General features: G+C 34.1%; 1 protein-coding gene across 3 annotated transcripts in view; it reads left to right on the plus strand.

Moving 5' to 3' along the window:
• The window catches only part of IMMP2L (inner mitochondrial membrane peptidase subunit 2), a 405909-nt gene that overhangs the window by 247141 nt on the left and 132022 nt on the right, over positions 1–26746 (plus strand). For 2 of the 3 annotated variants that reach the window (XM_021545266.4, XM_085568334.1), the window contains exon 4: positions 21468–21533. The exons of the other annotated variant lie outside the window; for it this stretch is intronic. In XM_021545266.4, coding sequence (XP_021400941.1) covers positions 21468–21533 — 66 coding nt within the window. The remainder of the gene's footprint in view (positions 1–21467; positions 21534–26746) is intronic. 3 annotated transcript variants of the gene reach the window in all.

The raw sequence follows: 26746 nt of genomic DNA on the forward strand, positions 1-26746 counted from the left end.
AAATGCTGAGTCTCAAGACAAGTAGATTTTTTTAGAAATGTTTATGGTAGACTAATTTTTTATGGCATCTTAGAATATCCTGAGTCCCACAAGAATCATCAAAGGCCAACTCATTTGTTCCCTTGAACATCACAGTATCACAAAAGTGGGTTTTCTGATTAAAATGTTAGTATTTTGGTATTTAGGACTTTATATTTTTCTCTTTTACAAGGAAAAGTGATTGAGTTGCTGAGAAAGGGAATAATAGTACTTAGATGTAATTACTCAAGAAAATTAATTTAAATTGTGTAGGAGGCAATCCTTGAGTCATCACAAGCTTGTTTTGATAAAGATGTTGGTTCTGTGCATAGATACCACTTTTAATTTTTTCACTTCTTTTTACTGTATTAAATACAAGCATTTGAAAACATCCAGAAATATTACACACTGTGGTAAAAAAAATTGAATTATTTTTCTTTATTTGTTACCTTTAAGTGTTTATTCCCTAATCACCAGTATGGTTAGTAGAAACTTACATTATATTTACTATCAGAAATTAGATGAGTAAGCAGAAGAAGCCATATGTTTTCCTCAATCCTTCAGAAGTATACACTGTTATCAAAACAATTAAAAAAGAAAAAAACCAGCACAATGAACAGTGCAAAATACTAGCTATAAACAATAAAGGAATATGTATAGAGTTTTAGGCTGCATAAGTTGATATTTTGAAGTTCATGAAATGGTGAAAACACCAGTGATGTTTCTTAGTTGTGGCAACAGTTATATTTCTTTCACCAGAATAGTACTGCATATAAAAGTAACCAGAGATCTTCAGGAGAAAAATTGGGTTTGAACCCTTTGTTTAAGAAGCTTAAATATAAAAAATTGATAGCATTCTCCTTCTTTGGGCTGCGTTTTGTAGGAAATGTCCTTAGGCCCAAATCCAAAGCAGCTCGCATTTATTATGTTGCAGGTATCAAATGTCTTACCAGTAGTGGTGATGGCATTCCATCAGATCCTTTAATGTGATTTTATCTGAAACAGACCGTGTATTTGACATTCTTGTATTCAAAATTCTAGCCTCTGCAATGTACCCAATCTCAAGGGTATCCAAAGAACAAATAAGTTACATTTCCTTTACTTCTCTGTCTGAATGTCACAAATATTTGTTCTTTTTAGTAAAAACACTTGATAACACATTTTAAGAATTTGCATTAAGTACAGACTAGGCTAACAGAGCTTATTGTTGTTTTCCTTGGTTGCTATTATGTATATTATGCATTTTTAACTGTCAGAGTATTTACTAAAAATGTTTTTCCTTAACTCTCTCAGAGTTAATGAGAGACTATTTCTTTGTTCTCACTTTCTTCTTGCTAGTCAAAGTGGTTTTTTAATTTTTTTAAAAAATTAATTCAATGAATTTTCATTGATTTAATCTTAAAAATTCATTTACAGCTTTTAGAGGGTGTGGCCTGCAATCTATCATTCAGTAGTCATTTGGTTTCAAATAGAACATTTATTTATTATTAATTGCTATTAGTGCAGAGGTTATTATCTGTGAATAGAATAAAAAAGCAGTGATTTTTTGATAGCACCAAGGTTAGGTTAAAGCTCAAGTAGCAAGAAGTTTTGTATAATTATCTTTCATTTTTTATTTCTTTTCTGATCTGTTGAATATTCACCAAGAGAATGATAATTTTAACTACATGATATGTAGCTGGATGTTAGCCAAATTAGTTTAACTCTGGGTATTGTATGCAAGTGACATGCAAGAACAATACCAATATATTCACAGTGAAATTAGTAATCTGAATAAATATAAAAAGTAGTAGCAAGCCTGAATGTATGCCTTAATCATAAGTCTCTTGATATTGTCTTAGAATTTTGATGCTTTTGGATGATCTTTTCGTATAAACAAATGCATGACTGATCTTATTAGATTTGCCTAATGCATCTGCTGTATACTATTAAATTCTTGCCAAGATATTTAGAAATTCAATTAACTGAAAGATGTAATGATACAAGCCATTTTGCAGAAGAACGGCATATTTGTTTTATTCAAATTTATTGTTAAAGGCATTGGTGAAAACAGGTTGTTTTTAAGATGCTTTACTTGATACATTGTTGGACGACAGTAAAACATCTGCACCACACTTACTGTTACAGGGAAGGAATAATTCCTCTACTTACTACTAACATGCAAGTCTATGGTTTCAAATGCTATAACATATTGCTGTATGTCAATAATGTTTGCAAAACGAATCAGGTGTCATTTTCTTGTCCATGCATTTTTCAGGTATTTTTCAGATCCCCAGGAGGTCTAAAACTCTCTTCTTTAAAAAAGACAGCATTTAAAAGTGTCTCTATATCCTTTGATGGAAGTCTGCATCAGGACTGATATGATTTATTTTTCTCAAAATTTGTCTTGAAAGATGCCTTTCAGTTTCTGAATACAAAGGTAAACATTCTAGGAAAAAAAAGTCTCTATACCATAATCTTTAAAATTAATGAGTTAGTTGGTTAAACTTCAAATCTTGAGCCACATTTGAAGACAAGGCTATAGGTTATAGGTCAATAGTTATTTACAGTTTTTCTTGTTATAGTCACTAGGATTTCAAATGAGAACTACAGGCTTGGTTTTGGCTTGGATTAATGAATGGAAGTTTTTCCAGCATTTATTCCATGGGAGCTAAACCAAGTACTCTAGCTTACTTTGTATTAGCTTGCTCTGTCCTATAAAACAACACCATCATGATTTGATTTTTCTGTTGAAGCAAGTAAATTATCCTTGATATGTAGCATTAACAGTAAAAACCTGCTTATTTTGAATTGGGTAGTCAAAGCTCACAATATGTAAGGAGTCTGTCATTTCATGCTGTTTGACTTTTGTTTTTTTTAAGACTAACTAATTTCTCAGGAATAGAGGCAAATCCCATTGTCATTCTTCTTGATCCCTTTATATTTAACAAAACAGAAGACATTAATTTTTCTTTTTATTATTGCTAATTATGTCCTTCTGTGCATTCTGGTAATTTTATATGCTGTGAAAGAATATTTTCAAGTTGAAAATTCTGTTTTGAATATTTTCAGTATTACAAAATAATTTTTTGATGTCTGTTAATTTCTAGTGTGTCCTTTTGTTTCCCATTCTACCTAACCGAATCTCACTGTACCTCAAAATTAGCAAAAACTAAATTGAATGTAGGTTCTCAGTAAATAGCATCTTTGTGAAGAGGAAAAATACAGGCAGTTGCCAGTATATGAAAAAAAAATAAATAGACTTACTGCAGTGAAACTAGAGAAACAAAAAATTACGTTTAAAAATAAAAATATTTTGTCAGAAGCATTGTAATAAGCCTCAGTGAGAAAGGAGAGGTAATATGATTTCTTTTGAGATATCACTTCACTCTTTTCCTTTAAAGAGTTAGTTGGTTAGAATTCAATATTTTCCTCACTCCAGAGTAGAAATGGCTTGGTGTGCTGATACTCCTAGCTTCATGCTTGCTCTGGGGATCACATAGGTAATTCCCAGAAAGACAATTGGCAGGACAGGATATAATTTGTTCTTGAATATAAAGATCATTCCTCAGCCTTAGATGTCAGTGGGCTTATTTACATGATTGTACCTTTTATGGAAGAGAGATAGAGTTATTAGCACTTGCGCAGTTGAACACGTTGTGAAAACTGTACTTGGTCTATAATACCTGGCAAGTCACCTTGACAAGTGAGCTCCTATGTAAACAACAATTAATTGCAGACATCTTTGACATTTCCATTTCAATAATACATAATTTTTTAAATGAGGTGATTACTTCAAGTATTTAAATGTAGCTTGATAGCCTGTATTTTACAAGAACTAGAAAACAGCAAATATCTTTGTGTGATTTTTCAGCTTTCAAAAAATCCATTGTGAAGATACTTCTGTGAACAACAGGTTTGTGCAGTAGGATATTGTATATATATTAACTGTCAAACTGTTTGTTCCTGCAGGATTTTATTTCAACAACTATAATTCAAAGTGAGAAAATGTATTTAGAAGTGTCTCATTGCCTTCTGTAATCTGCTAAATCACCTGTGGCCACGCTAGCCATTTAGTGCTACAGTAAGTACTGTAAAAATATCTCCATTCCCACTTATAAGGGCAGATGGAACCCAATTTGAATGTCTGCTCAAGTTAGGGAAGACATGAATTGCTTCTCCTCTTAGAAAAAAAAGTAAGCTGAAATGGAACTACTTTGGAAATGTGAGAGTAAGATTCTGCAGACTTGTATTAATTACAGAGGGTGAAAAAAGAGTGTAACCACTTCCCAACTGTGGCCTGCAATCAGAGTCCTTTTAAGGTTTAAAGAAGCAGAGTACTTGAAAATAGCAGGTATGTAGCTGAGAGAGTGAGTGGGTTGGTGATCTGAGACTGTATTGTTAAGCTCTACCCATATGATGAGGAATTCAGAGGCATTGGTGCAGGAGGCTATCAGGACCCATTCTTTCCCCTGCTGTTACCATAACTACCATGCCTTGTGATGACCACGTAGGAAATGACACTTGGTAGATAACAGGCTCGTGCTTCTAGTAAAGTTGTTCACTTTTAACTTTGCTCACCAACTAATTAAACCAATCTGCAGAATTGCTTAAACTGATTTAACCAAAGACTGTGTTTGTCTCAATGTAATCAGAAAGATACGAGGATTTGAGTTCTAGCAATTAAAAAAAAATACTATTACTCTACAGTAGTTGCTGCTCTCAGCATTAATTAAAGACAAAACAAAACACTAATTCTCAAAACAAAACACAACCCACCTCTGCCCCCCAAAATATTTGTTACAAATTTTGTGAATGCAGTTAGTTACTGATTTCCAGCCTAAGCATGTAAATTCTCCCAGAAATTTGGTGACTTCATAAACCACCTCTGTTGTAATTGTCCAGCCATGCCATTGACAGTTTCTGCAAGATAAAACTATTTCTGCCCTTCAATCCTGCTCATCATCCATCCATTCCATCCCATCCCACAGTTCAGTGAAGCTTAGTCTTCTGCTCACTGACAGTCTAGATTTTAGCATGTGGTTGCTCATTGCCCCAAAGAGATGTCAAAACCTGTGAAACTTCCTCTTTTCTGCTCAAAGTAGCAATTTTCTTTCTTGCTCTGAATGCTCATCTAGTTTTTGGAATGATATTACAGAAGCAATTGTTTTAACACATAGAAACTTTTCATTTTTTTGCCATCATCAAGGGACGGCAAAGAAGAACAATCGAAAACATGCATGGAAATGAACTAGATATTTCTTAAACTGGTTTAAACTCATCTGCATCAGGGAATTTGCATTTGTTTAATTAAAGTAATTAAAAATTTATTTCAGTTATGTTGAAGCCACTTTGTCATTGCTAATCAGGTCCTTGTAGTGCTTTAGAGATATATGAATTAAGACAGAGGCATTCTGGCTTAGTGGGTGGCCTGACAGCATAGAGCTGGAACTGCAAACCCTCAGGGAAGCGGGAACAGGCAAGTACAGAAGGGGCACAGGGAGCAGTGGACAGCTGGGTGGCAAGGCAGTCTCTCAGACCTTGGAGACAGGCCTGCAGCCCCTGCAAAAAAATATTATGTTACAACTGCTCCTTTTAGAAGGGTATGTAAAACCCTGCTCTGTCCCCTCAAACAAATGTATTAATTTCTTGTATGGGAATATGTAGTACTGCAACCTGGAGGAGCTGTGGACTCTCTCTGGGGTAGAAAGGCCTTACAGAGACATCTGGATACCAGAGAGCAAGGTGGTAACTCACTGTCAGATTTGCCACATGGGACAGGGTAATCCTGTATTTGTACAAACAGAAAGAGATCTGTGGGTCTTGGTGAGTGGCAAGTTGGATATGAGTCAGCAGTGCCTGGCAGCCAGGAGGATCACCCGTGTCCTGGGGTGCATCAGACACAGCATCTCCAGCCAGGCAAGGGAGGGGATTGTCTGCTCTGCTCTGAGCTGGGACAGCCTCACATCGAGCGCTGGGGGCTGGTTTGGATGCCACAATACAAGAAAGACATAAAGCCATGAGAGTGTCCAAAGGAGGGCAACTAAAATGGTGAAGGGCTTTGAGGGGAAGCCATATGAAGAATGGCTAAGGTCACTTGGTCTCTTCAGGCTGGAGAAGGGAACCGGGAAGGCTGAGAGGAGACCTCATTGCAGTCTACAACTTCCTCAAGGTTGGCAGCAGAAGGACTGGTGCTGATCTCTGGTGACCTGTGATAGGACACAAGGATATGGAATGAAACTGTATCAGGGAAAGTTCAGACTGAATGTTAAGAAAAGGTTGTTCATCCAGAGGGTGCCTGGACACTGGAATAGGGTCCCTAAGGAAGTGGTCATAGCACCAAGCCTGAGGGAGCTCAAGGAGCATGAGGGCAGGACTCTTAGTCATATAACTTAGTTTTAGATAGTGCTGCAAGGAGCAGGGATTTGGACTAGATGATCCTTATGGGTCCCTTCCAATTTGAGATTCTATGAAAAACAGTATGGGATAAGACCAGAGATGTGATTGGGGCCGCTGAGTGACTTGTCATGCCTGCCAGACATGTCTTTAGGCATGAAGCCTGAAGGTCCTATAAGGTCAAGCCAGGGAGTCAAATTTGTGGATCAGGACTAGCAACATCCTATAAGAAAATAATGTATATGTCTGTTAAGTGTAACAGGAAGGTTCTACATTTTTCTGAGAGCAAAAGGGATGATCTCTCTGGCTAATTGGAGGTCTAATGATTATCTCATCCTTGTTTTGATTTTGGTTACACAAATTCACAGATCATGCCCATTCACCAATACAAGACTGAGTGATATAAGCTCCTACAAGTTATGTATAACTCACCATTAGTGATCCTTCAGATAAGTACCAGTTGACAAAACCAATTTTTTTCTGTATATCTTATGATTTTTGGACCCACTTTAAAGTAAGTAAAAGGAGCTCTTAACCAAAAAAAATAACAAGGCCCTCAGTCATCTTAAGTTGGGCATCTAGTACCACTGCTCATTTTATAGCATTTCACTTGAACTATGCTAGTACTTTCTAATTTCTGTATGATTATAAACTGATCAATTGAGTAGAGCACTGCATTTTCACACATGATAAAAACCATTAAATACACAGTGTACATTAGTGTTTATATGGCTAATTTTCTTTCCAAAATTTATTATCCATTTAAAGGTTTGTTATATTCAAATGGAGAAGGTTTTTCTAATTTGATTCATACATTTTCTGCTCCACTGCATGAATGATGAAATTATTATTCAACAATTGGGAAGAAGACTGCATCTGTCTCATTAAGATACTCACAGTCTAAAATTTTTCTGGAATGTATGCAGTCTTAACTGCTGCAAGCAATATACAACACATTCACAAATTAACTTAGTGTTAAAAAATTCAGTTTACACAAGTTTTTATTCTCTCTTTTTACCTTATCTGCAATACCGTCTGGAATGTCATTAATTTTTTAAGAAAAGAAATAATACATTTTTGTTCAGAATATGATTAGGAGCTATTATATATTTTTTACCTTTTTGAGTACAGTTACAACTCTATTGACTTTTGCAAACGCTGGACTACAGATCATCCAGCCAAAGTTGAGAATATGTTTAAAAGACTCTGTGATCTGAGACGCAAACAAGAATGTTGCACAAATTTATTACTCAACCAACTGTCTGCTGGATGGACCAGAACTCAGCTGTTAGGTGTCTAAAAACTATTTTTATGCATCTCCTTTCATTTGACTATTCAAATGAGACAAATAATAGTTTTTACTTTATGCTTGTTTACTTTATTGTTTATTTGGGTAATATGCTATTAGTCAGGCTTCCTATTAGTCAATCTGACCTTTAAAAAATTTTCTACTTAGATGTCTGTGTTCTTAATTCAAACAATTTAACCATTTCAATGCACCAAAACATGAAAGTCAAGAAGAGAAAAATCTGCTACTTACACCTCAATTTCCCCCTCTCACTAACACAAATTGCTACACCATTCTTTTAGGTTACACTATTTTTGCACTTTTTAAAAATTTTATTTTTTAAATTAGGTTTTCCTTTGGCTTCATTTCTTCTAGTTCATCCAAGGTTTGCACCAGCATATGTAAGCTAGTGGAGCAGAAGTGGGGACAATATTTAAAGAAATGAAGATGAATGACTATTTGAAATAATATGAGGGGACTGCAAGGTTTATTTCCCCCTGTTTAAATTGTTTTCAAACTGGCAGCATTAAAATATTCATATGATGCAGAATTTTCTTTCTAAAGCATAGCAACTGAAAAAGAGCACAAGTTAGCCACATCATTCTCCATATTTTTCATCCAACAGTGACTTTGTTGCAGTCACAGTTAATCTGTTATCTGATTATCAATAGGTTAAAGAAGTCTGTATAGAATGTTGTGCAATGTAGATTCCTCTCTCAAATAAAGACAACATGTAATGATAATGAGGAGTTATTTCAACTATTTCTTTTATGTATAATTTTCCATACTTTTTTTATGAAAGAGAAACATAATAAAGTTAGTTCAAACAAATATTTATTATTTCAGTGATTGCACTGACTGGAGTGACCCTCTATGAGTGTTGCCCTTTGTGGAAACACATGTGCAAGTGTACCAGCAGTACAGAATCACCCACCCCCGTGAATGAATTGGCTTGTCTTTGAGGGAGATCAAGGGCATCTGCTCCTCACTGCATTCAAAGAGTTAATACTGCTTAATTCTAGCACAGACACGTTTGTGAACATCTAATGGAAGAACAGCTTTCATTTTTTCCCTCCTCCAAGCTTATAAACAGGCAGGAATTTGAGGGATTCCCATTATGTTTTATATGACAGATTTGTACCACAAACATCCTTGCCTGCTGAGAACTCTTTGCCTGTCACTAGTTGTTTTGCTGCTTGTGACTCATCTTGACAACTAGAACTGATCACAAAGCATAGAAATATCTAGTGTTTCAAATGTGACAACTATTTTTTAATAACATTTTGATTATGTTCTAATTAATCATTTGTACAGCTTAGTTCCATTGCATACTGTCTGCACAACAAACTTGAATAACATAGATGACTACCCTGGTAGCTTTTTGTCAAACACCATAAATCACAAATGTCAGTCATTTAGTGCTTTGAATGTACAGAGATACATAAGTAGTAAGTCATAGTATTGCTATTCAGTTAAAAAGAAACTTAATGTAATCTAACTATTTCTGAATTATATAAATCCTTTAAACAAACCTCATAGATGCCTTTTATACTCTTGCACATCTTCTTTCAGGGAAGTAAGGTTATACTTCTAATATTATGGCTCTGACAGCCTTACCATTATCCTACTTTCTGAACATATTGCCAGCTTGAATTTTAAGGAACTGTGTTAGTTTCTGTAGTGATGCGTCATTTGAAGCACATATGCAAAAGCTATCTTTAGATTTTGAGCCAGAAGTATACAGCTAGTGTCTCAAAACACTGCATCATCCAGCTTAAATACATTCCAGTATATATTTTATGCTTTTGACTGAAACAAATACTGGTCAGGAATGTGTAGTAGAATAGCCTTTGGAGAATCAAAATGATAAGCTTAGGTTGTTCTAAATAATTTCTTTTGCAATGCAGTAGTCACCAGTGTTGAAAAGAGCTATGATTTCCCAATTTTTACTCTTATTGTCTGTTCATAACTCAAATAATTTGTATTGTTATTCTTGTTTTCTTACAATAAGGATGTGAAAGAGCTTCTCTCAACCCCAGACACATGAAAGTCTGTTTCAAACTTCTTGTGGGTATACATCTTTAATGAAAATGTAAAGGCTTAAAATTAGAATGGCAAAGGCAATGACACCAAATATTAATTTGCTTTATTAACAGTTTTGTGTTTCTAGTTAATATTCTTTGTCATTAGAGACTGTTAACACATTTAAGAATTTGTCAAGATGGTCTGAAATATACAGAATAATATGTAAACTACATATTTAAAATATTCTGCAGTAAAGCAAGTAGAATTTCTGAAAAGTTTTGTTAATCCTAGGCCATGTCTTGCATTTTCCCCCCCAAGTTTTCATGCTGCTAATACTACCAATACTTCTGTCACTAAAAAGTAAAGACTTATTCTTCCACACTAATTTCTCATATAAGCTTGTGTCATTAGTCCTTCTGGTTTGCATTTCACTTTTCTATCTTTCTGACTGTTTTCTGTGAGAAGACTTTCTCCTTTTTTTTTTTGTTCTATAAAACTTTCCCAAATAAGAAATTGTCTTTAAAAAAACGCAAACCAATGGATCAATGGGTTAAAAGAAAGTTAAGACTGGCACAAAATTTTCAAATTTTAGTAAAACTGGAATTCACCTTGTTCTTCATAGATCCAGTTTAAAAAGGTGAAGATAAAAAATGAAATATTATTTGTTTGAGCTTTAGTCGCATGGATAGAGGGTGAAGAGGAATTAATCCGAAGAATGTGAAAAAAAAATCTGCAAAATTTAGTCTATTTTCCCCCCCCTCCCTTATCTCTTCTGCCAGTCTGTCCCTTATCTAGCAATATTCTGAACAGCATGTCACTTCCTTAGAGAAAATGGTGACAGGGACCTTCTGTGAGAAACTGTCATATAGGTTTGGGTTCCGCAGGCTGGATGGGGCTAGGATGGGGTTTGCTATTGCCTGAGATTGAAGAATTCGTGTTGGGTGGAATAACCAGAGTGGACTGAAGCATGGAAAAAGCTGGGAAACAAGTGTGCAGAGCAAACCCTGGGGCTGTGTGCGCAGCTGGGGCAGAGTGAGAGCAGATTGGCCTTCATGGCAAAGGGGAGTGCTGTCTAAAAGCTTGTAAACTGCTATGCATGAAGGGGAAAAAAGCATCTGTAGATATAAATATTTTACTCATTTATGTTGTTCACTGTTGATGATAGTTCTTATTTATTTAATCTTCATTTCTTAATATTTTAGATAAATATATTTGCCATCATACAAGAGAAGAAATGTCTTACAGCTCAGAATCCTAACAATCTCCTGGTAAAAACTAACATGGGGCACTGTTTTATTCTTGACAAACTCCTCAAAGTTCTTTATGCATGCTCAAGTTATAAAAGTCTCTTAAAACAATATCCTTAGTTATTGTGAAGGGTCCCTTCTTTCTTGGAAGCACATAAGTAGAGGATAATTCAGGTATTATCAAATGGAGCAAAATGCTTGATCACCTGCTGACACAGAAGATCACGTTTTGGGTCAGAATATAATGTGAAAAAACACTCCCTATTCAACTTACCTTTGCCTTTCTGCTAAATCCTTGTAAGCAGGTCATAAATTCTATTACTATGAGGATTTCTGTCACAGCAGCCAATCTAAGATTAATTCAGCTTGTCGTCATCTTGGCGTGGACACCTGCAGTTAATTCTGTATCTAAGATAAAAGCAGAAGCTGTGAAGCAAAAAAAATCCAACTCTAAGTTGGTTTATTTTTCTTGTGAGAGGTTTTACATGTGTCCAGTAATCTTATTACTGTTTTTTTTTTTTTAAAGCATGTCTTGTAACTTCTGCAAAAGACATTTTGTAACTATGGTTGTGTTTTGCTAATGCTGGTTCTCACTTTTTTCTGTATACTAATTAAAAAAATTATATTAAATTTTCAGCTATATAAATCAGTTATCCTTAGCAGCATTCTCAATTTCTGAAATGTTATTTTATGCTATAACTTTATACAAGTTCCAGTAAAGTTAACGCTGCAGTCTGAAAATAATTTATATATTTGTGTGCTTTGTGAGAACATAGAGATATTTAGTAATCTATCTTATGGACAGGTTTTTTAATTACCATGGATAGAGATACAATTTTTTTTTCTTAGTTAAACCTCCGTCTTTACATTTTACTAGTCAAAAGATAATTGATTTTCATTTTGTTTGTCATAAATATGGAAAAAAAGTATTTGTATTTTGTGCAGCACTATTAAAAAAAAAAAAAAGAAAAAAAGAAAAATAATCCTAAAGTCAGGACTTCTACTGACCTCTGTAGGGAACTTTAAATTGTTGGTTTGTTTGGTTTTCTGTGAATTGACATTGACATGTCGCCACTCTTAAATTATTTTTTACTAAGAAGATATATTACAACAATACAAAAATGAGTCATTATATTGTTATTGGTCCTTCCTTTACCTCACTGTTAGTGCTTGCTTTCCTGTGTTATTTGAAAAACAAAATCTGCTACAGAAACTTAAAAGGTAGATGAAACAATATTTTTAAGCAGTTTCTCTTTAAGCATTTATTGTTAAGATGGCTAGACTGAGCTGTCTGTCTTCTTTTGTAGTCATTGAGGAGAGAGACACTCCTTCAAAGACTGATTCATCCCACTTTAATTGTTACATTCTCTGCACTGACTATAACAGACTAAACTCATCTGAAAGGCTTAGTTTCTTGACTAGCTGAGATTACATTTGAGAAAATATATCCAGCTACTTAGAATTATCAAGAAAGAGATTTTCATAACAGATGCTTGAAACAACATTAGAAAAATTAAAAGCAGTGTACTGATGGAGTTTGGGTGATTTCAAAATTGATAAAAACTTTGTCTTCTTTAGAATCATAATTTTAAACAGAATATAATGTTAATCCTATCAGACATGCTAAAATTAGTCTCCAGGAGAGACAATATGAGAACCAGACTTCTTAATGTTTGTTATATCAAAAAAAGTTTTGGTTCCTAGGTCAGTGATGTTTTTAACACTTAAATATGCATCCAGTACTTTTTTTAATAGTTTTGGTGTTCTATAACTACATAAGTTTTCTGGCACTCCATCAGAAAGAAATAATGATTGAAAATTGCTGCACAATGTAGATACATTTGCAATTTTTGGGTGAGCAACTAAATAGATAATTTTGTATACATTGAAGAGTTGCCACTGAACACAGGTCTAAACCCAGAATAGAAGGTGTAGAAGTGCATATTACAACATGTACAATAATTTTTTTGATAATTTTAATATGTAATGTGTAGATTATTTAAGTTATTTCTAACATCCCATAAGGCAATGTAAGAGTTATTTACAAGCATTTGATTACATTTTGCAGTTTTCTGTGCATTTCCTTGTGTTGTCTATTGCAATGGAAATAAGTAATATTTTATTTCCATTACAGAGTAGAATGTTTGGGAAGCTGTGGTAAGGACGAAATGTGGCTCCTACATTACAGCACAGTGGTTAATGAAACAGTGCATATATTACTGTTTTTTCTTAAGCATAGAAATCCAGGTATTCTCCTTCCTGGATCAGGCTAACTTAATATTTGGTAGATAAATATTTCTATGTATGCTTCCAAAGTCAAATGTTAAGTTAGAGTTACTCAACCCCTTTGAAAAAGGTGAAGATAAGGTGAAATGGTCAGTTAAAACAGCAAGTAATTAATTGAGTCTCTCTGTTAACAGGAAGAAGGTCAAGTGCACATAACTATTGTGATTACACAGCCTGCATTACAAGCAGATGAGTCATTTAACTTGAAAGTGGTTAGATTAGAAGTCTGAGAAACAATTAAATGTGATTTTACTTTAAATTAGTAGCTATACTTCCAAGTTACTGTAGTATTTTGATATTTTTTTCAGAGTCCCTTGTCATGTTGTTTTGCAGTACCAATTAATTTTATTGCTGTGAAGCATTTTATTTCAAGTTTTCAATTGTCCTCCTTTTTTTCCCCGCGCCTTACTGTAGCTAACTAGATGTAATTTAAAAATTATCATTTCTTATGGAGATATATTTTATTTTTTATTATTATTTTTTTGCTTTCTCTTTTAAATCTGAATGTTTTTCAGATACAAAATTTTAATTGCCTGATTCAAAGTGTAGAAAAAATTGCCTAATTTTGTCATGTAGGAATCATACATCTAGTTAATCTGGGGAGAATTCATTGTTATCTGATGATGAAGATTAAATTCTTTGTGATATCCTTCCAACAGCTATGAAAAACACTGAAAAGCTGATGCTGCTGATGTCTCATCATACAGTGAGGTTGAAATTCTATAGCATGCTGTAGATATACCAAGTAAAACTCAGTTGTTTTGAAATTATGCAGGCCTTTATTAATTTCCCTCCAACTCCATTCTTAGTGTAGGAGATCTCTGATAAATAATGTCTGGTACCAGGAGATAACATAATGGATATTTATTTCCATGGAAACTGCTTTTTCACTTTAGAGAGTTACTTCCTGCTCTGCTTGAAAGCTCAAGACTAAATCAGAATGTAGGGAGAAGGAAAGGAATGGAAGCCCATTAGAAAGGGAAAGGAGCTACAAGCATGCAAGAATCATAGAATCACTAAGATTGGAAAAGATCTCCAAGGTCATTGAGTCCAATCCTTGTCTGAACACCACTTTACTGACTAGGCCATAGCCCTAAGTGCCACATCCACCTATTTCTTGAACCCTTCTAAGTGCAGAGCTTGAGAGAATTGTTTATTTGCTCTAACTATGGCAACAAAGTGTATGACTCCTTTTCTGAGGCTTCATGAAAGTGTTCTATTCAGATTGTTATTTTTGCTTAGAGGCTGCTCAGAATTCACCAAGAAATTTCAAGTAAGCATTGTTCTAAGTTCTACAAAAATAGCTTGAAATGTAAGAAAAATAAAGCACTACCTTTCCACCAGTGCATACTTGGAATCTATAATTATTATAGAAAACTACTTTCAGTAAAAACAAAATGTTTTTTTTGGCAGTGAATGATTTTGCTTTTTAACAGAAGTTTGACTAAGAAGTGTTAATGTAGTATGGAGTTAGGAATTACAGGATGTTCCTAGAAGCAGTTTTCGTCATGTTTTTAATTATATTTTTGTACATGTTTTGCACTGGAGATGCTGAGTAAATCAAGCATCACCAGAACTTATGCCTAACCAGTTAGTGCAACTTCTGTCCTTAAGTAATTATTTTGTAAATTATGAGTGAAAAATTGTGATTATTCAAAATGTTTCACTAAACTAGCATTTATTAAGTCCAGGCCTGCTTCCTCAAATTTAGCCCAAAGGAAATGCAGGAGCATTTGAGGAACTGTTTTTGATGCTCCCATTATCTGCTAATATTCTCAAAATTGCATATAAGTTCTGAATAACATTTCTGTTTGAAAAAATTGCTAATCTAATCTATTTCACTTCTATACTAAAAGTATAACACAGTTTTAGCCCAGAAAGGGGTTCAAACATTGATACTGACAGGCAAAAATTATCTCAAACAGTTTTTGTAGTGTGGAATATCATTTGGAAAATGCCCCTTTTGAAGAGGCTGAAAGACAAAGGAGAAAATGCAAATGACTTCATGACCTGCAATACATTTCCAGCATTCATACAAAGAGAAAGGCCTTAGAAAAGTCTTATCTGAGCAAAATAATCACATGGTTTATTTCTTATTCTATTGGTAGAAGCTAAAATACACTTAAAGGTGTTAATTCAGATGTTAACTGTTTTGTCAAGCAAACCTGGTATGTTTTATCAGTAAATTTACAAAACAGCTAGATAAATATTATTTTGATGCAAGCTATAATATAGATATTTGGTTTCTTCAAGCATTCTTTTTACTGCTACATTATATTTTGATCAAGAAATTTCCTTTTGTGGAGTTAATGGGGACATTAGACAGATTACAAACAGGCTCTGTTCAGCTGTGTAGGTGTAGATATGGTTGGAGGCACATTTGTGAACAGTAATATTTCCAGCAGATTGCTGTGTCATGCAAAGGTAGGTGCTGTTTTTGTCAATTGTCTTTGTAATCATTGGCCAAGTGTGCCAGCAGTGCAGGGGGAGACAGGGTAGCAGGATGTGAATCACATGGCTGGTGTTGACAAGCATGCTCTATACAATGTGAAGTGCAAGTAGTGATCCAAAATTTTTAATCATTGTTTTAGCAGTTTAATCGGAGAAGGTTTAATTTTCACTTTTGGTGTCTTTTCAACATCAGTTCCTAGGATGAAAAGGATAAGCTTTTTGCCTGACTATACAAAAATAAATGGAATGTTAAGAAAAAGGAAATAAATTTTTTGATTGAGCCAGCAAATAAGGCCATGTTGCTCTGCTTAATTGATTACTAAGCACAGTAGTAATCCAAGCTGAATAATGCTAGATTCCCATATGTGCTGAGAAGAAAATGAAAATGTTGGAGGAGTTTGAAAAATAGTAACAAAAAGGGGTCCCAGAATTGGTAAACTGTGTGTTAAGAAGTTTAGGCAATTCTAGCTGATGAATCCAAGAGAACATATGTACCCAAATCTTTCTTCATGAAGAAATAAGATGTTGAGGGGTTTTCTGCCTTGGAGAAGGCACGACATTGAAATTGTACTAGGATAAATCCAATTTTGAATGCATATGCAATTTCCTAATAGCAAGGATAATTAAACTGTGGAGTAATTTCTCTGGATGTTAGTCTCATTGCAACTCAGAATGTTGAGACATGATATCACAATGTTCTTTAAAAATGCTTTCTAATAGAATTAGGTACTGCAAGAAAAACACAGAAAAAATGTTCTGTGGGCTACAGCAGATAAATAAAGTGATCAGCGTGGTCTCTTCTAGCATCAGAGCTTGCATCTCTGACAAAATATTTAGTATTTTAAGATACGACATCCTGATTCTTCATACATTTGAATAAGACTAAATGCTGTAGAAGTGAAAAGTAATTTATGTCTTAAGGCACCTCTGGTGACTATCTAATCTTACCAACCACTCAAGGCAGGTTAGAATCTGAATTTGGGTCAGACTGCCCAGACCTGTGTCCCATTGAGCTCTGAGTATGTCTGTGGTTCTCAGCCTCTCTCAGGTCAAACTGCACCACTGGAATTTCCCTTGCTGCAACTCATGTTTTTTGCTAATCTCTTTTGCCATGTACCTTTCTAAAAATTCTGAATTCCTAATCAACAATTAAATAGATGACAATAGCAATTTAACCCTTTGCCTAGGCTCTGATCTGCACAAACCCAATTTCATTAGCCACTGCTGTTACATTGCTCTTCTGTTCCCATTATTTTGGTGTCACTTTTTCCAGTTGTGAATAACTTTCTTGTACTTGTGGTTCCAAACTGAACACAGATACTAAACCTAGTGCTGGATGCATTTATTGCAGTAATTCTGTACAAGAGAAATTGATAACAAGAATGAAGAAAAAAGCGACTAAAATATGTAAACAATTTTTCCTTCACTGTTAAATTGCATGTCGTTTGCCACAATATAGAAATTGTGTCATAACCTATGATGTAGTTAAATATTACATTTATTATGAGATTCTCTATCTGCATAAAGAAGCATGGAATTTAGATGAAAGTTAGGGATGGGGGAAAAAAGTTAAGCAGATTAAAAATATTTTGGTTTAGAAAATATGTGCATATATTAAGTAAATTTCCATTCTTATACAGTATTTAGAATTGTCTATGTTGGATCTGTTCTATCATAGCTATGGGGCTAGAAGGAATGAAAGCGTGGATATTGCTACATACTTTCTTCTGTTCAGAGTTTGAGCTCACATCATACTATACTGGCAACAGGAAGCAAGGATGAGCAACATAAAATAAGCATGAGGTAGCTCCACTGCTTTTGTTCCCTCTTCATCCAAGCATGTTTTTAGGTAAAGCCACCAAAACCATATTGTGTGGTTCTCAGTTCTTTAGGTATATTAATTCCCCTTATTCTGGATTCCATCTACATTTTAGTTATCCTCTAGCTCTTTGTTGGATCCCCAAATGGGTTGAGAAGTAGACAAACAGCATATTTTTCCTCCTGCATCAATCCTGGAAATTTCCAGAAGTGTGGACACCAGTTATTCTAGAATTTTTCATGAGAGAGGAATTAGTTTTGGGAAATGAAGAGCTCACTGAGTGAGTGGCTTTGGATCACAATGTTAGGCTGAGACCTCAAAAATTCTCTCTTATCCTATTTTATGGGGTTAAGTCCATTTATGTATCTGTCATTAACAGCATAAATAGCAGAAATTTTAATTTTGAAGAAGATGGTTCTCATTATTTCCATCTGTTTATACTAATATACTACAACAACACAGTCCTAATTTCTTCTGTTGCCCCCATGTAAATGATGATTAAATCACATAAAACTCAATCTGAAGTAAACTGAGAATAATCTGAAGAAAAATTTTGAGACTGCTGCCTAAACATCTTGCTTCTATCTCATAAAAAATTAAGCAATTTTCTAACAGTAATATGCATACTTATGCATATGCATAGATAAATAGATATATACATATAAAAATTGAATATTTAGGCACTTTTCTCTGCAACTTTTTAATAATGCTTGCTATTTGTTTGGGTCTAGATGATGCTAAATTGGTATAAAAATTCCAACAATTTTCAAAGAGCACAGAATTCTTCTGGGCTGTCTGTGATAATGAATGCGTAACATTAAACACATGGAGATCATTAAAGTATCTAATTGAAGCTATCCCTTTGAAATATATTGTCTGCTTTTTCATTGAGTTCACAGAATCAGGTTTCTTTCTAATGCAGGTACCAAATTAATCTGCATGTTTATTCAAGGCAAAAAGTATTATTGTATGTTGTAGTATTTATTTAGTTGGACTGTGGTTATTTTACTGGGATCTTAGGACATTTTCTAAAAAACTTCCTCTCTAGAAAAGCCAGTAGAAATGGAAATTGAGGATGATTTGCTGTGGGCGCTCTTGACAAGAATGTATTTAGAAAATTCAAAGAATGAAAGAAGACTCAAATGACACATACAAAACCAAGAGATGTTATGAAAATTTTTTGTTTGATCAATGTTAATTAGCTCATGGAGCAATTATGTAAAATTTGGCAGTATCCACTAGAATAAATAATAATCTAAGTGGTTGAAAGGGAGACGTTTAAGAGTAATATTGACTGAAATACTCACTTTTTAAATAGGTAAAGAGAAAGCTTTCAGGGAATTGTCACCATTTCTATCTGACAATCACTTGCTGAAAAGTGAATTTTTCTGCTGGCTATATAATTTTTCCTATTTTTCCTGGGAAACTTGCTTTGTGGTAGTGTGATCCCGCATTGTTTTCTGCAGGATTGAATGTAGAAGGTAGAAATGGCCTGTATGTTTTTGTGATTTCAATAATCAAGGAATTCCCATTCAGGAAGGCATCAAGCTCCATCACTTCAGAACTAGTCTCTCTTACCTCCTCGTTGCACACTGGCTCTTGAAAAAGACACATTCTCCTCAGCTCTTGAAAATCCTTGGCCTAAAATTGCCTGTATTATTGGCCACTTTGAGCCTGCTAATCTGTCTTTTCCCAGTCCTTTGCCATTTTAATGAATTATAATCAGAATGTTAGTATGAAGTTTATTAAAAAATATTCTGGCTTCCAACATTAAAAATACTGCTCTTTCATAATAATATCTGCAAGAAATTCCTTGGAGTTTTTCTGGTAAATTATGTGTTTGATTTATGTCTATCATTGCTAGCAAAAAAGTAACTACTCTTAGAATAACTACCCATACCTCAGATTTAGAGAAATGTTGTCAGTAGAAATTCTTGCAGAGGAAAAGAAAATTAAGGGAGAGGTCAATAATTGCATCACAATATATATATTCTAATCAAGTGGAAATGCCTGCTGGGAAGTTGCTGAGAGCCTTACTTTGAAAGTTAGGTGTCAAACCAGAACAAAATTTTGAAAGAGCAAACATAAAATTTGTTTTCATTCAATCTTTAAGAAATGCACATTTCATCACGTACATTATGTATTAGCATTTCCATTGCTTACATTTTACATGAAAATATTACAGCCTAAGCTTAAATTGATTAAATTTTAAATCAATTAGCAGTAAAGTAACTTTAAAAAATATTTGAAATTTATAACAGCTTATAATAAAGGTAAAGTCTTTTCATAGACTGTGCTTTGATTGAGAATAAGACATGGTCAATGTTCAAATGAGTGCTCAGTGAAGTAAGTGTTGTTTGCAAGGAGCAGCATCAAAAAGTGCTTTGGATATTCCATATATTTAAATCATATGAGCATCTAAAACTTGATTAATTCCTCCCAAGATTAACATATAAAATATGATGAAACTGTATGCTCCCACATAAGAAGGAACATGAAATGCAAGGCAGAACTGGAATATATAACTATTCATGTAAAATTAATGCTAAATAAAATATTACTGTAAATTACATAATGATTTGAAAATTTGAGTAATGAGTAGGGAGTAAATATTCATGTTCAGTGTTCCTCACTGCTTGTTGAAAATAGGTTTCCAGGCTTGATAAACTGTAAAGGGAAGCTATTGGATATTTTGAAATTCAAAATTAGGCTTCTTGGATATTATTTCATTACTTTGAAAGAGAAATTTATTTCAAACATATTGACATGCACACACAAGAAAAAATATTGAAACCTCAAACTAAGTTTTGAATATTTGGATTTTTTTTCTGCATAATATTAAAAAAAAGTCTGAACTTATTTTTCTTTTTAATTATTGGAACTGGAGGTGAACCTCAAATGCCTTTAGTCATGCAGCAGTGTGGGCAAGCTTTTCATCCAGACTTAGCTCAGCTTTGCTTTTTAAAGAAGTGTAATCTTATCATTTGACCAGAGATAAGCTCAAAGATGGTTTTAGCCGTGAAAACTGTATATACATCTCTGTCAGTGGTGTGTCTAGCAGACTGTATTTGAAACCTTAATAGGGAGAACCCAAGCATCAGCAGAAAATAAAGATTGTTCCTTTCCTGACTTCTGTGTATGCAAGCAGTAAATAAAAATAATTGTTTTTAATAGCATGATGATAATCTTCTAAGTTTGCATAGTTAGATAATTAAAAGTGAAGAGTAAAAAAAAAAAAAAGGTAAAGTATATAAAAAAAAGAAAATCTGTGGTGAATATATATTGACAGTAACCTGTCAAAACTACAGTAGAATAGAACTTTTATTAGTCTATCTATTAATATGCATCCAGGAAGTTGGAATATTCAGGCTGAATGTGCAAGTTCACCTTTGCTTTTTCATATTATTATCTAATATATGATCAGAATCTACTCAATTAAAGATGCTATAAGAAAAAACTTTAAGTGAAAAACAATGCATTCAGAAGCTACAACTTTCAGAAAATTTTGCAACTTTTCTGCAATTCCCTAGGCAAGGCTTACCTAAATCAGTGATAGATATTAATGTAACATAGGAAGATTTTTTTTTCTCACAAATTGATTGAATGACATAAATGTTTAACACAGTTTCCTGACAAATGATGGGAATTTCATATACATTAATCTATTTGCAAAAGTACCTTCCTCATTGGCTCATGGGATGCTTTGTTTTTAATGTTGTGTATTTTTCATGACAAAAGGTATGTTGATTATTGTGCTGTTTGTAAGCAGGTCATCAACTGCTTTCAGTGATGGTTTGCAGTGAGAAGGATTGCAGTAACTTCATTTCCCCATGGAAATAGTGACTGATGCTAATTCAAGAACACAGAATCTTCTAATGACTTCCATAGTGTCTATTTCTTTCATTTTCTTAAAACAATGGGAATGGTACTGATTGTGTAACCTTATCTCCTGTCTCAGGTCTCCTAGAAATCCTGAACAGAAGATCATTAAACGAGTGATTGCTCTTGAAGGAGACATTATTAAGTAAGTATTTTAAGCCTTAGAGTCTTTATAGGAATATTGCAGCTTTTGAATGTATTTTAAATCAGTATCCTAGACAACGAGTAATTTCTAGCATTTTCTGTCTATTATTAACAAGGATGTCAGCGTTTTACCTGTTTTTTAATGAGAGGAGAAATGCTACACAAAACTATTCATTCTCTCATGAAATGTACATGGGTACAAAAAATGCTTGTTTCTGAGAATATCTCTGCCACAAATCAAGGCAGGTAATTGTACAGCAGTTTTCAATGAGATTATAGGGCTGTGATTTTTCATTTAGAAACTCCAGCTGCTGTTTTGCACTGGGGTGGGCAAGTAGCTTGTTTTTAGGCTTTTGTTTATTTGTTTGTTTGTTTCAGGATCTCATCCTTGATATTTTATGTTATTTTACTTTATTTTATTGAAAAAAGAACCCTCATAGAGTACTGTCCTCACTGCAGTGTGTAGGGAATATGGTGCAACTGATTTTGAGTAAATTATTCTATCAGAAAAAAAAACCCCATTGTAGCAAGAGTAGACTCTAGAGTACATCAAGGCTTGGTTTGCTCTGGCAGATAGAGCTTCCTGCTGGGGCTGGATGGAAATAAATTACCACTAGATGTAAATAAAAAGTTTTTGTGGGAGCAGTATTACTTTGAAGAAAATGCTTGCCTGAAAAGGTTTATTTTTCCCAGGTACTCAGTGGAATAGACATACAGGTGGGGGGGTGAATCCCTGGTTTCCCATACTAAGATGTGAACGACCCTGGGAGATCTCAGACAATATGGCAGACTGTGACTCAATTCATTTAGATAATGATTCTTGCTCTGGTGTAGTGACTGTTTGAGAGTATTTGGCAGCTGCAATTCAAATCAAGGATTTGAATTTGATTTCAGTGGGCCCTAGTTAATAACATGGGCACTGTGAAATATGTCTATGTATTTTTTTTCTCTTGTAGTCAATACAATTCCTGTTTTATTGAAAAATTCTCAATTTAATTGAATTATCTCAGTTTGAGAAACCAAAATAAATTGCTGTGTCTCTACTGAAGCAAAATATCTAGAACAAAGGAGATAATTTGATGTCCAAAAGCTACAGAAATCTACAGATAAAACTACCTATCACTTTCAAGAGCTAAAGAGAGAGGAGTACTGTCTTTTATTGACCTGTGTCCTTAAGAAGGTGCTTATATTGCTGATATTAGTGCTGTAATGCATATAAGTGATAAGAATGTTATTCATGTTTCAGTATCCCTCATTTATTTCTGTGGCAATATCAGAAAGAGATTGCAATGTAAGGTAACTTCAAGGGTTACTTTACATTGTTCTATGTTACTAACATATTTGCCTTAATTTTTGAAACTGAGTGCAGATTTTGATAAAAAAAAGAAGGTTTAATAACATAAGTTCTAGCTTTAGGAAATTAACTCAGCTGTACATTCAAACTCTTTAAGACTTGGAACTTTTCATTAACATTTGTGGTTGTTCCTGGCCAAATGGACAAAGGTGGAACAAGTGTGTTCAGAATACTGATGAGCCTGCAGGTTAGTGAATCACTCGTGGACACAGGAGACTGTGCAATGATCCTCAGTTGCCTGTGGTAAACCTGGTTAGATTATTTATTGACAGAAATACTGATAGAAATCTCAGTAATTCAGATGTGTTTTTTTTTTGTTTTTTTTTTTTTTTTTTATTTTTTTTTTTTTATTTTTTTTTAATTATTTGAAGGTGTAACACTCATCCCAGAGCTTTTTGCTGTGTGTCTTGGTCTTGGCTGGAATAGAGTTAATTTACTTCCTGTAGCTGGTACGGTGCTGTGTATTTTTGTCTTTAGAATGAGAATTATGTTGATAACAAAGTGATGCTTCAGTTTTTGCTGAATAGTGTTTACTGTAAGTCAAGGACTTTACAGTTTCCCATGCTTTGCCAATGAGAAGGTGCACAACAATCCAGGAAGGAGCATGGCCAGGACAGCTGACCCAACTGGGCAAAGGGATATTCCATACCACAGAATGTCATACTCAGTGTGTAAACTGCAGGGAGCTGGCTGGAGGGCATTGATCACTGCTTGGGGACAGGTGGTGAGCAATTTTATTGTGCATCACTTGCTGTTCTGGAGTTTTATTCCTCTTTTTCTCTTTTCAGTAATAACAACAACAACAATAACAATGCAGAGTGAATATTACTGTATTAATTTCTGTTGTTGTTGTTGTTAGCATTATATTTTATTTCCTCTCCATTATTAAACTGCTCTTTCTCAACCCATGAAGTTTACCTTGTCCTTCCAACTCCCCTCCCTGCCCCTGGCAGGGAAGGTTGGAGTGAGCAAGTGGCTGAGTGGTATTTACTTCCCAGCTGCAATTAAATCAGACAAGCAGTATTGCCATGGGTTGACATAAGAAGAGTGATAGGCAATATGTTCTGTGATTCTGTAGTTGTGCTTTCATAGCTGGATGAATTATATTTATTTGATCCATTTGGATAATGATTAGGGATAATACTAGAAAGCTACATTTTCATATGTTATTAATTAAAGTAAGTTAATTAGCATTTTACTGTTTGTTAATTACTGAAAGTGATGGAAGATCAAATAGGCAGAGCCATTAGTGCCATAGGAAAGGTCCCTTATATTTTGACTTGAGTTCAGGAGTTGACTTCATGGCAGAAAAATCCTGGTTTTCAAATCTTAATTCTAAAAGTATTTAATGAAATGAAAATTGTGATATTTTAAAAATAACTATGACTGACATAGACTTTTTGAAAAGGTGTGTAGATGAAAAATCTATAATAGGTCCATTTTCAACTTTTATTTTATATTTTTCAGGTAATTAGACATTATACTACATAATAATTTACCTTTTGAAATATAATTTGAGGCATTGCAAAATGCTACAAACGCACTGAAATAAAAACACTGTCATTACAGTTTTCTGTTCCTGCTTCCAGTCTAGTTGCTAGTCAGGTGAAGTGAGTTTGGTAGTGTCTTGTAAATTATTAGAAGCATCCAATAAATGCCACACATCTGTAAAAGATAATTTAATTTAATTAAGCTGGTACAACTTCCTCTTCAAAAGAATTCAAAGAATTTAAAGAATGGACAAAAAAATCCTGTTAGTCCTTGCAAATAAGGTCAGCTTGTATACAGACAATATTGCAAAGTGTAGCTCCCATAGATCAGAATTTGTGTTGTTTTCACAGGAGAAATAGCTTTAAGTGGAAAATCGGTTCCTGAAGATGGTTTAAATGATAAGTCTTAAAAAGGAGGCCTTATTTTAAAAGTCAATATAATCTAATTTGTTAAAAATTAATGTTGGTGTTATAAAGCACTTGGAATAACTTGAAATTAAACTTATTTATCTTAAATGCATTACTGGTAGTTCAAAAATCTATAGTAATCTTTCACAGATGAATTATGGTATGTTTTCAGTAACAAAAATAAATGGTAGTTTATGCAAAGGAAATCAAAATTGGTATTAAGCTAGTAAAATTTGAAATCAAGTCTATTCAGTGCCTTATTGAACTAAATTGCTTTCCTCCTATCTGTTACATTCTACAGGTCTGCAGGAGATTGGTTATGTTTTCTTTCCTCTATTTGGTTGCTTCTTAATACTCTACCTGAGTTAAGAAGGACCAGTGAGCCTCTAGCAAGAGTAATTTTTTTAAAAAAATTATGTTTGGGAATATTGTTAGGCTCTTCAGAGTTAGTGTTCTGAACTGAATGCTTCAGGAAAATGCTGTGTGTGTTTATACATTGCATCTTACAAAATTGCTCTGAAGATGTGAAAAAGGAAATACTCCTTGTTTCTCAAAGCATGATAACACAGGCATAGATCCTTGAACTATTAAACTGTATTCACCAATACAAGTTATTCAACAATAACTTTTATTACAAGGTTTATCATTAAGTTGTAGAAACTATTACCACAGAAAGTTAGGAAGGTAAGAGGTATAATGGGATTTGAAAAAGGGTAGAGAATTAATAGAAATAAAGCCCATCCATCAGTAGCTATTAAATGCAGCAGTCACTGTTATTAACTTTATGTACTCCTGTTGTCAAGTTCATGCAGGCTGTTATAGTTTTTCCAGTCAAAGATACCATACTTCCTTAAATTATAAGTAAAATTTGTCATTCTGTCCACTTATTGGAGAACCCTTTCAGCTTCAAACTGTCATTACTCCAAATAAATGTTTGGTTGCTTTTTTTATTCTCAGAAAATTGGTGTCAGTGGCATCCACTATCCCTTTAATGTGAAAAAAGCCAATCATTAAGGGTTTTTTATTTTTTGGGGCTTTTTTGTTTTACTAAATCAACTCAATTTTGTCGGATATTATGACTGCCATTATTTTTTACACTGAGGTCCAGGAATGATTTTCCAACAAAATAGCTGTCTTCGCACAGAGACCATACTGCTGGATAACAACTTGTATTAGATTACACCAAAAAATCCATGACTGCCTCTAGAAAGCAGAGCAGCATGCAGAAAAACTCAGACTTTGCCAGTACTGGAGCCCAAGAATCTCTCTGTACAAAACATCTTCAGGACAATCACCTGGCAGGAATTACATGAAAACCTTTGCTAGTTAATCATAGAGAAGAAATTTATATTCACTAATGCTGTAGTAAGACTCTATTTGCTCTTTCTTTCCTCACTGCCCCTGGTAACTGAGGTACTGCTTTTGTGCTAAGATACTGCTTGCAATGGCTAATATTTAGAGTAGGAAAATGGATTATCAGTAAACACATTAAAATCTAGAAATCACAGTAGATGATGGCACACAGGGTATGCTTATGGCTGTGTCTTTGTCAAAGTCTACTGTGTCTGTCTTTGGGTTGTGCATATAAATCTGTGAGTGGTCAGATCTGCATTGACAGGAGTGGAAGATGTACAGACATGAGAACAGGTTGTACTCTACAGAGACACAGCACCATCCTCATAGATTACAAATTTTGCAATATCTTTTGTATTGACTGTCTTCATATTGTTCTCTCTTGGTTCTTTATGTATCTGAAGGACATAGTAGCAGTCAAATTACCTTAGATGAAATCTCATCCTTTAAAATATTCTTATTTTGTGTCTGTGTACACAGAATATATATCTCACCAGTTTATGTATCTCTGCAGTTTATTTCGTAGTACTTACTGTTAGGTAGTAATGGGATTTTTTTTTAGCCGATGAAAGTTTTCTTTGAGGTGCAGCTGTACTGCTCTGTTATGAC

Source organism: Lonchura striata, chromosome 1A (genome assembly GCF_050655825.1).
Source record: "Lonchura striata isolate lonStrDom1 chromosome 1A, ASM5065582v1, whole genome shotgun sequence".
NCBI classification, from domain to species: Eukaryota; Metazoa; Chordata; class Aves; order Passeriformes; family Estrildidae; genus Lonchura; species Lonchura striata.